At 39.7% G+C, this 11,900-nt stretch overlaps 1 protein-coding gene across 1 annotated transcript; it reads left to right on the plus strand.

Moving 5' to 3' along the window:
- Nucleotides 1-8,720: 8,720 nt before the first annotated feature.
- Nucleotides 8,721-9,305, plus strand: LOC130975006 (uncharacterized). The gene has a single exon (XM_057899841.1). The coding sequence runs from the start codon at nucleotides 8,721-8,723 to the stop codon at nucleotides 9,303-9,305; it is 585 nt and encodes a 194-aa protein (XP_057755824.1).
- Nucleotides 9,306-11,900: the final 2,595 nt, after the last annotated feature.

Below are 11,900 nucleotides of genomic sequence, written 5' to 3' on the forward strand. Positions count from 1 at the left end.
TTGAGTGAATTGTATTTAACAACAGCTAAATTGCGTGAAACTAAAAGGGAGAGGGAGAATCGACAGTAAATTAAAGAGCAAAAGAAGTAAAAGAGTTGAATCTTAAAGGACAAGAAATGTAAATTGCTAGAAAATGACTGAAACTTAGATTGGAAGAAATGTAAATGGTTGAAGCTTAAATTCCAAGAAATGTAAATTTCTAGAATAGTAAAGAGATTTTGGGAGCTGGGATGCAAAATTAAACAAGAGAACTCAAAGTGTAATCAATCAGAGAGAATAAAATGAAGTATGTTGCAGCAGATCTCAAATAGAAAAGTAAAATTTCTTGACGAAGCAAAACAGAAATGAAACTCAGCTTAATTGCAAAATAAAGTTGAAGATCTCAGGGGATCAAAGAGACTAGAAAACATGTCTAGACCTCAATTCCTTCCTTGATCCAATAGAGAATGATTTGCAGAAGAAAAGAAGATGAAAACAGTGAATAAAACACCGACCCAATTTCTCAATTATGCAGAAGAAGAACAAGATGAATCTTAGATCAAGAATGAAACAGAATTCTTTCAATCTCAATCCCAAAATTCAAAACAGAAGATGGAAAAGTAAAATGAAAATTAGAGAGCAAGACTGAGATCCAATCTCAGTTCTAGAGCTCTCTATGAAAATTAAAACTAAAGAAAATAAAAAACTGAGCTAAGTGTAAAACTAAAATTCAGAAAAAAGTCCTTTTACAAATCAAACTAGCTCCTATTTATACACTTTCTATTTATGATCATTTGAATTTGGAGTGGGCTTTTCAAATTTGTTGAAGAATTGGATCCAAGGTGGCATTTAATTGAAATTGGACCCATGGGACACCTCCCAGGGAAGTGCTACGTGAAAAGAGAAAGTGCAGTGCTCACTTGCCTTGTGTCTTGGGTCATTTTGGATCGTGTCAAGCCTTTTTGGTGCAACAAGGTAGCGCTTAGTGAACTAATGTAGCGTAGCGCCCTTTGTGTTGGACTGAAACTCCCACTTCGAGCCTTGGTGAAGCCTTTTTGCTAATTTCCTCATGAAGCATACTAGCGCTTAGTGAACTAAGTTCACGTAGCGCCCTTTGTGTGCAAGATGAGGCTCCCTAGTTCGAGCCTTGGTGAGGTCACCTTTTGCTAATTTCCTTGCTTGTAGCGCTCCTTCTTGCCTCTATATGCTTGGTTCGAGTCCTGGTTGTCCCCTTTTGGTGTAGCGTGCCTTGATTTTTCCTTGGAGAGGTCACGAAATAGTGAGAACTTTTAGTGTAGCGCTTTCTTCACCTTGAGCGCTACCCTTGTTCTCCTTGGATCTTTTGAGCGCTCCGTGAACTCATGTAGTGTAGCACCACGCCCTTTGCTTCCTTGGCCCTCCTTGCTAGTGCTAAAATTGAACGCGCAACGCTAAATGAGAAAGCGTTATGCTTGAGCGCTTTGTGACTGACCATTGCTACTTTGGTGAGCGCCACGCTTTTGTGCCTTAGGTCATGCTTTTCAAAGCGTGGCCTAACGTCCAAAGCGTGCTCTAACTTCAAAAGTGTGCCAAAAATTCCTTTTTTCCACTATTTCTTCACCTACAAATAATCAAAACAACCAATCAAAGTATCACCGAATTCACAAGGTTTATAAATCATTCAAAAACCAACTAATTATAGCTTAAACCTCATGATTTTGTGTCAAATAAAGGATGGTTGATTGATTTAACATAACCATGCAAATTTACTCCAAATTACTGACTTACAAGGCAAGAAAGTGCATAAAACCTAATGAAACAAGTGAAAAATGCTTGAAAAGCTAACATAAGATTACTTGTCATCAATCCCTAGCAGGCTTGGAGCGTGTTTGCTTTTTTCCTTCTGGATGGAGAACCTAGCTAGGAACTTCTTGGGGAGGTCATCGAAGCTCGCGATCGACCTTGGTGGCAAGCTGTCGAACCATTTTATTGCTGTTTTGGTCAAGGTGGTCAGGAAAGCTTTGCAATGAGTTGCATCCGAGGCATCCATGAGGTACATCCGGCTCCTGAAGTTACTGAGATGACGACTTGGTTCAGATGTACCATTGTAGGGAGTCATGTCAGGGGCTTTGAAGTCTTTTGGGATTTTAGTTTTCATAATTTCCTTTGTGAATGGGTCTTGGTCCTTATGGGGGCTATCTTCGCGATTGGTCCGAGTAGTTTTAGTTTTGAGATCGGCTTCGAGTTTGAGGAGCATATCTTCCAACTCTCGACATCTTTTTGTTTCTCTCCAAATATCTTGCGTAGCCTCTTGCTCCCGTTTAGCTTCCTGTTCGAGCTGTTTAAGGTAATCCTGCTGTTCAAGGATGACATCTAAGATCTCCGTGTTTAGGGTTTGCTTGTCTCCCTTGGATTGAGGTGTGTCCTTTGATGTGTCATCCGTGTTCTTAATCGGTGTTCTTTCTTCCAAACCAAAGTTATAGTCGTTGTCAAGGTTGTCTGCCATGATGGTGGAATGACTTCCAGGTTCCTCAGCAACGGCGCCAATGTTTCGAGGGTTAAGTTAGCATGGGCTTTAGGCAGGTTTTTTATAGAATTGGAGAGTGAGTTATACCTGGGTGCTCCATTGTATTTATAGTAGTCTGGAGTGACCTTTCTTTGAGATAAGTTAGTTATCTTATCTTAACTTTGTGGGTGAGATCACTTATCTTTTGGCCAGCTGCCTTTAGGTGGGTTGTGTCCTTCTGTTTTGGGCCTGCTTGGGCTTGTATGGCGATTTGTCTAAGCTCTTTAGGAAGAGGTCAGTAGCGATCAACCTTGCAAGAGGTCGGTCGCTTTTGTCTTTGTCCAACTCGGACTTTGTTGCTCGAACTGGTGTATGAACAAGTACAATTAGGCATCTTCTATTATGGATTTTTAGACATAGCTAAAATATCTTTGGACCACTCTGTTGGTGGTTCCAACAAATGAGAAAGACCATTGGAGAGGCTCAAGAACTTATTGAGACAATTGCTACTAATCAACATCTGCACTTAGCCACTGAGACCTTTATAAAAGCAGAGGTTAAGGCAGCATCTATTGAAGCTAACCCTCCAGAGCAAGATAGCCCATTGACTCAATAACTACCAGCCCTTGTGATGACAAGTTATCTTAGGCTAGTTTTACTAGCATTTTTACTTGTTTTTATTAGGCTTCAGGCACATTTCTTGCACAATAGGTAAGTGATTGGAGCGGAATTTCATGTTCATCTTAGATCAATCAAACATTGTTAATTTTATATAAAATCATGAGATTTATGCAAGGATTTAGGTGACTATTATGAATGATGTTAAATCTCAAAATTTTGGATAGGCTTTGATTGCTTTTTTGATTGATGGCAAAAGAAAAGATGATGGAAAGAGAAGGCAAAGAAGCAAGGTTCAGGAGAACGCTACGTTCATGAGATGAATGCTACGTTCACAAGCCATGTGCACGCGTATAAGGTGCTTACGTGCAGGATGACACTCTGGAAGATCCACGCGAACGAGTGCATGGCGTGCATGCGTGGAAGGTGGATCAGCCTTTACCAGCAACGAACACTACATTCACTTTGGAGGAACGCCTGCGATACTTTTAGAATTGGAATTTGAATTTGGTCATCGACGCGCACGCGTGCATGACGCGCACACTTGCATGAGGCACAGGCATGCATGACACGCACGCATTGATGTGACAAAAATGGTGGTTGGCGCAGATGCGTACATAGTGCTGGAGCGCAGAAGTGAGATTTTACCATCCACGCGCACGCGTGAAGAGCGTTCATGGCACGAACATAGCGTTCAATTAGTAAACGCTACCAAGGATGCACACGCGTAGAGGTTACGTGCAAGCATGATTGAGGCTGAAGACAGTAATAATGCGCATGCGTACATGAAGCGCACGCGTCGATGATGCAACAATGCAAGGGATGTGCACGCACACAGGATGCGCATGCACACAGGAAGTGCATAACTCCTAACCACACCTACTAAGGACCCATCCTGATCTGTTTCAACTAAGGCCAAAAAACCCACTCCAAGTATTTGGATGAGAGAATTAGAAAGTGTTTAAATAAAAGAAGATTTGATTTTATTTGGGGGATTTTTTTCAGACTTTTTTCCTTCTTTTCACTTCTTCCTTTGGAGAATTTTAGAAATTGAGATCTAATCTTAGTTTTCTTTCTGTTTTTCATCTTCTGCAATTTTTATTTTCTGTTTTGATACTAGAGCAATAATGAACTAAACCCTACTTTCATTAGGGGGAGGAGCACTATTGTAACTCCAACGAATCAATGAAAAATTTTCTTCTTCCCAATCCAATTTGGTAGCTAATGGGTAACTTCTATTTTGATTGTGAATTATTCACTCCGGAAGGGGGTTTAATTAAGTGAATGTGGGTGTGAGCTTCAGAAGGGGAATTACCTTTATTAGGACTGAAGCTCTATCCATCACTATTCTTTGGATCAACATCATTCGGGAGGAATTGAGATTCTGAGAAGTACTATGGCTTATAGATGATAGTTATGCACTTAACCTCTTCTCATGATCATTAGATCAATGAATTGGCAGGTTGATTATGATTAGAGAGATTGGGTCACCAAGGAATTGGGATTCAATCACTTTCAATCTGCCATAGATCTATCAAAATGATTGAGGAAGAAATTGAGACTCAATTGATTAATGAAGGATTGCTATATCTCCAATCCCTGATGAATAATTTCCTTTGAATTTTCTCTCACTTTAATTTCTCTGTATTTGCTTCACTTTGCATTGTTCAGATTTAGTTCTAAATCCCAGTACCCAATTCCTTTTAATATTCACCATCAATTTAATTTCCCGTGCAATTTAGAATCTGTAATTTTAATTCCTTGAATTTCAAGATTCTGCTATTTACATTCCTTGCAATTTAAGATTCAGCCATTTACTTTTCTTGTCATTTAAGTTTCCGCTATTTTACTTCCAGTGTTTCAATTCACTGCAATTTACCTTCTATCGATCATAAATTACACAAATCATTAATTGACAGCTTAACTAAGTTCATCACCATACTAAAATTACTTAATCCATCAATTCCTGTGGGATCGACCTTACTTCTATGAGTTTTACTACTTGATGCGACCCGGTATACTTGCCTGTGAGTTTGTGTGGAATCATTTTTCCCTTATCAAGTTTTTGGCACCGTTGCCAAGGATTGATTTAGATTAACAATGATTAAGTAAAGTGATAATCTAGATTAAGCATTTTCTTTTGTTTTTGCTAAGCACACTAACTGTTTGAGTTTTTTTTTCTATTAACCATAACCTCACTCTAGCTACAGAGTGTCCTGCTTTCGCGTTTTGGTTTGTTTGTGTTTGTATGCTAGGTAGGAGAAGAAGTGAATCCACCTCTTTTGATTCTTAACCAGAGAGAACATTCTTGAGATTGAGAAGAGAAGCAAGAGGGAAAGGAGTTGTTGGAGAAGAATCAGAAGAAAAAGATCAAGAGATGGAGGGTAACATACCTAATCCACCTGAGGATGCGACCGACAACAATGGCCAACCTCAGAGAAGAGTTTTAGCCTCCTTTACTATCCCCAACCCAAGGAATCGTGGGAGTAGTATCTTAACCCCCAATGTCCATGCAAATAACTTCGAACTCAAACCTCAATTGATCACCCTGGTCCAGAATAATTGTCAATATGGAGGAAGTGCTGCTGAAGATCCAAACCAACATCTCTCTGTGCTCTTGAGGGTTTGTGACACTGTCAAAACCAATGGAGTTCACCGTAACATCTACAAGCTATTATTATTCCCATTCTCACTGAGAGACAAAGCCACACATTGGCTAGAAACCTTTCCTAAAGAAAGCATCACCAATTGGGATGATCTAGTTATCGAATTTCTAGCTAAATTCTACCCCCTCAAATAGTCATTAAGCTAAAAACTGATGTGTAAACCTTCAGGCAATTAGAAGGAGAATCATTGTATGAAGCTTGGGAAAGGTATAAAGCTTTGATTAGAAGATGACCAGAAAGGATGTTTAGTAAATGGGTGGATGATGAGCGGATAATTTGTACACTTTTTGGCATTGTTTTTAGTATGTTTTTAGTATCTTTTAGTTAGTTTTTAGTATATTTTTATTAGTTTTTAATTAAAATTCACTTTTCTGGACTTTACTATGAGTTTGTGTGTTTTTCTGTGATTTCAGGTATTTTCTGACTAAAATTGAAGGTTCTGAGCAAAAATCTGATCCAGAGACTGAAAAGGACTGCAGATGCTGTTGGATTCTGACCTCCCTTCACTCGAAGCGGATTTTCTAGAGCTACAGAAGCCCAATTGGCGCGCTCTCAACGGCGTTGGAAAGTAGACATCCAGGGCTTTCCAGCAATATATAATAGTCCATACTTTGCCCAAGATTTGATGGCCCAAACCTGCGTAGCAAACCGGCCTCAGAAATTCCAGCGTTAAACGCCGGAACTGGCATAAAACTTGGAGTTAAACGCCCAAACTGGCATGAGAACTGGCGTTTAACTCCAGAGAACGTCTCTACACATAAAAGCTTCAATGCTCAGCCCAAGCACACACCAAGTGGGCCCGGAAGTGGATTTTTCTGTCATTTACTCATTTCTGTAAACCTTAGGATACTAGTTTACTACTTATAGGACCTTTTGACTTTGTAATCAGAAGGGAATGCGACCTTATGACATTGTACACCTTTTCTTCCACAGCATGAGTCTCTAAACCTCATGGTTGGGGGTGAGGAGCTCTGCTGTGTCTTGATGGATTAATGCAATTACTACTGTTTCTCATTCAATCATGCTTGCTTCCATGCTAAGATAATACTTGTTCTTAATCCGGATGAATGTGATGATCAGTGACAATCATCATCATTCTCAACTATGAACATGTGCCTGACAACCACCTCTGTTCTACCTTAGATTAAGTAGTTATCTCTTGGATTCTTTTATCGGAATCTTCGTGGTATAAGCTAGACTGATGGCGGCATTCAAGAGAATCCGGAAGGTCTAAACCTTGTCTGTGGTATTCTGAGTAGGATTCAATGACTGAATGACTGTGACGTGCTTCAATCTCCTGAAGGCGGGGCGTTAGTGACAGACGCCAAAAGAATCACTGGATTCTACTCCGGTCTGATTGAGAACCGACATATGGAATGCCGTGCCGTGACAGGGCATTAGGAATCGTTCCAATGAGAGGATGGGAGGTAGCCACTGACAACGGTGAAACCCTACACACAGCTTGCCATGGAAGGAGACTTGCGTGTTTGATGAAGAAGACAGTAGGAAAGCAGAGATTCAGAAGATGGAGCATCTCCAAAACCCCAACCTATTCTCCATTACTGCAAAACAAGTAACCATTTCATGTTCTTTTACTTTTTACAATCAATCCTGATAATTTCTGATATCCTGACTAAGATTTACAAGATAACCATAGCTTGATTCAAGCCGACAATCTCCGTGGGATCGACCCTTGCTCACGCAAGGTATTACTTGGACGACCCAGTGCACTTGCTGGTTAGTTGTGCGGGATTGCAAAAGTGTTATTGCAATTTCGTGCACCAGTGGAGCTTCAAAATTTCTATGAAGGCTTGAACATGAGTTCAAGGAAGGCCTTGGATTATTCTTAAGGAGGATCCTTGCAAATGATGAAAACTGTTCAAGAGGCACATGATCTTATAGACATGGTAGCCAACAATGAGTATTTCTACTCCTCTGAAAGACAAGCAGCTCCAAAGAGAGGCGTGTTAGAGCTTGAAGAAGTTGATACAATCTTGGCTCAAAACAAGATTATGCATCAGCAACTCCAACAACAAATTGAAATGATGTCAAAGAGGATGGATGGGTTACAGCTTGTAGCAGTGAGCACCACAAATCAACCACCAGCGGTGTGGGGACAACAAGAAGAAAACTATGAAAAACAGCAGCCTGAACAAGTGCTGTATATGCACAATCAAGGAGCTGGACAGAATAATTTCCATGGAGACACTTACAACTTATCTTGGAGAAACCACCCCAATTTGAAGTGGGGAGAAAACTAAAACCAGCAACCTTGGCAAAGAAATTCCAACCAAAATAATTCCAGAAACACAAACCATCAAAACCATCAAAATACTAACCAAAATCCATACAGAAAACCACAAAAAAACCATTCTGCACCTAATTACTATCCACCAAATAACCCATCAACTAACCAAAATAACTTTCATCCACCATCTACATCCCATACTCAACCACAACCACCCCAAGAATCCCAAAGAATCTCCAACTTGGAGATATTGATGGAGAAAATGTTGAAAAGTCAGGAGATGACCAATAAAAATCATGAAGCTTCATTGAGAAGCCTGGAGAGACAAATTGGATAGTTGTCCAAGCAAACAGCCGAAAAACCAACCAATGCATTCCCAAGTAACACCATTCTAAATCCCAAAGAAGAATGTAAAGCAATTCAACTAAGAAGTGGGAAAATCGTGGAGAGTGACAAAGGTGCTTACCAGAAGCAAGTAGAGGAGGACAAGTATGACAAGGAGAGTTCCAAGAAGAAGGAGGAAGAACCACAAGCTTCAAAGAAGGGAAAGCAAGTAATGTAAGAGTATCCACATGAACAGAAGAAGGTGGTGAAACCTTACATTCCTTCTTTGCCATAGCCTCAAAGGTTGCAAAGGGAGCTCAAGGATCAAGAATTTCCTAAGTTTCTGGAGGTTTTTAAGAAGCTGGAAATCAAAATCCCACTTGCTGAAGCATTGGAGAAGATGCCTTTATATGCAAAATTCCTCAAAGAGCTCATTAACAAGAAAAAAAGCTGGAATGAAAAGGAGACCGTGATCTTGACACAAGAATGCAGTGCAGTAATTCAAAAAGGTCTCCCACCAGAACTCAAAGATCCTGGAAGTTTCTCTCTGCCTTGCACTATTGGTAACATGTCCATTGACAATGCACTATTCGATCTAGGATCAAGTATCAATCTGATGCCTTTATCTATGATGAGAAGGTTATCTATAGAAGAAGTAAAACCCACAAGGATGTCCTTACAACTTGTTAATAGATCAATGGTAATCCCCAATGGAGTGGTTGAAAATCTTTTAGTTAAGGTGGGTATGTTCATATTTCCAGTGGATTTTGTAATCCTGGATCTAGATAAAGATGGAAGTGGTTCTATCATATTAGGAAGACCTTTCTTAGCCACAGTAAGAGCCATTATTAATGAGGAGAAAGGAGAAATGACCTTGAGGGTACATGATGAGCAGATCACCTTACATGTCTTTAAGGAGATGCAACCTCCTGCTGAAAAGAGAGGCTGCATGAGAATTGAGAAGGAAGACATTGAAGAAAAATAAAAGGCCCATGGGGACAAGAAAGCTGAGGAAGAGGTTACGAATCTGATCACTAAGAAGAAGGACCCTCACATCAAGCATGATGCCAAGAAAGGAAAATCATTAAAAAAGAAAAGAAAGAGCATGAAACAGGTTTCAAAAGAGTGGAGAAACAAGAAAATCCCAACTGAAGGGTTCTCAGAAGGAAACAAATTGATGATAATCTACCAACAGTGGGACACATATCCACAGTTTGATGATTATTACATATTGAGCAGAATACTCTCAATGGAGCATGTTGAAATTGTTCACCAAAACACAAGAAAAAGGCTCACAGTGAGAGGAGACAAGCTGAGGCACTATGATCATCAACCACCCTAATAGAAAACCAATGTCAAGCTAGTGATGATAAACAAGCGCTTGTTGGGAGGCAACCCAACCGAAGGTAGTTCTCTTTTCCTAGCTAATTCAATAAAAGAGTTAAGAATGTTTATCTGCATTACAAGGAGCTAGGTTTGGTGTTGCTCACCAAATCAATTTAAGGGTGAACACTAATGTTGGCGTTGTTGATCCTCTTCCACGTTAGAGTTCACATTAACTAAGTTAATGTGACTCTTAACGTGGGGCATTGCCTAGTTTCCCAACGTTAGTGGTGTTCACTTTTACCACTAACGTTGAGGAGAAACGTTATTGGAGTTCATGTTTCTCGTTAACGTGGAGTCCTCTTTTTCTTCTACGTTAAGTACCACGTTAACTTAGTTAACGTGGCTCTTAACGTAAGCTATGAATGGCTTCACAGGCGTTATTGGTGATCACTTTTCTCATTAACGTTGTAAGTTCTTTGTCATCCTACGTTAGTAGTCACGTTAACTAAGTTAACGTGAATGCTAACGTTGTTCTCCCATGCTTCATTTGTCCTGAAATCAAGCAATTAAAGTGCATCAAAGCTCTAGCCAAAGTCATGAGATTATGCATCATCAAATTATCATGCAATTCTGGCAAAAATCTCATGAAATTATGCAAAATTCACAATAGTTGCTTAAATGAAGGTGTAAGTGTATTTTCACCCAAAACTTGCCTTATTCACTAGGAAAATGCATGAAACTACCCTAAAACAGTAAAGAAAAGGTTAGTGAAACTGGCCTAGATGCCCTGGCATCACAACAGCAAACTTAAAGCTTGCTTGTCCCTAAGCAAGTACTGAAGCATAAGAAAAATGAAATGAAAGAACAAGAACATAAAATGGAAGTAACATTCCTGGTTCATGGAGTTTCATGCATAGCAACTTAGGTTCTTTCCTTTTAGGTTTCAAGCCTTTATCAAATCCCTAGTCACTCTCTTGATTGCATCCCTTGAGGCTTCTTTCTTAATGATCCTTTTCTTTTTTTTCAAAGTTTATTTTTCTTTTCGCTAGGTGCTTTGTAAGAGGGCGACTCTTTTTGATAAGCTTTCAGCCAACACTCCCAAACCAGTTGGTTTTAAGGTGCTAGGTGTTAAGACACCCCTAAGGACTTACTCCCTCAAGTCTCTTTCCCTCATACATACATACCACAGGCACATGGTTTGTTATTCTTTCTTTCTTGAGACCTTGGTGTCCAGCACCTCTTTGGGTTACTAAGTGCTCTGTAACAAGGGTTACTCTTGATTGTGGACTTTCAGCTGATAATCCCGGATTTGTTAATCCAAGTTACCAAGTGATAAGTCACCCCTAAGAGCTTATTCATCCAAGTATATCCCTTGTACATAGACACCACAGACACTTGCCTCAATTTTGAAACCCTTGGTGCCTAGCATTGTTTCTTATTGTGTTTCCTTTCTTATTTTCACTTGTATTACTCTTTTTCTTTTCTTGTTGGGATCTTATTGTTTAGCTATCCTCAAAGAATGTGTCTCAAACATAGGACTTAGGATAGATATTTGCTTTCTTTCCTTTCTTGGTGAACCAACTTAGCTTACTAATCATCCTACCACAAACATTCAGAATGCACTTCACAAAATGACTCCACTCTTGTTCTTCCCATAACGTTTTCTTTTAGATAAACTTAGAGAGACAAGCATACAAGTAAGGAAGATGAAGGTGAGCATTCAAGACATTAAGCTCAATAACATAGACCTGAGCAATGAAACTTAAATGCATAATTGGAAATCCTAAGCTACCATGGAAGCATGTTCTATTTCATACATGATCTTCCTTATTTAAAGCTTTGAAAAAGAAAGTAAATTAAGGAGGAACTTCACCACCTTTCACTTGTTGATATGCTCATTCTTCGTCTGCTCCCTTGCCATTTTTAGATTCGCTTTGTCCACTTGTGCTTCCTCTCATCCGATTTGCTCTAGCTAATTTCCAATCTTCTAGTGCCTTCCTTACTGATTCATGACTTTGTACAGCCCTTTCGCGCTCCACTCGTGCTAATTTATCCTTTACATCCTCATATTTTGTGATTCCTAGATGTAAAACAGGTAATTGCCCGACTAGATATCCAAGTCTGGCTTGGGTATTCACATGGTATCCAGTCTCACTCATGTAGACTCCTTCCGAGAATGTTCTATATTCATCGAAAAGATCTGCTTGTTCACTTTGTTTCCTATGCATCTCATGAATGTGTGCTCCTTGATGTG

This window comes from Arachis stenosperma, chromosome 4, assembly GCF_014773155.1.
Source record: "Arachis stenosperma cultivar V10309 chromosome 4, arast.V10309.gnm1.PFL2, whole genome shotgun sequence".
In the NCBI taxonomy this organism is placed as follows: domain Eukaryota; kingdom Viridiplantae; phylum Streptophyta; class Magnoliopsida; order Fabales; family Fabaceae; genus Arachis; species Arachis stenosperma.

Coding starts and splice junctions, on each gene's coding strand:
- LOC130975006 (XM_057899841.1), top strand. CDS start 8,721: ATGCCTTTATATGCAAAATTCCTCAAAGAGCTCATTAACAAGAAAAAA.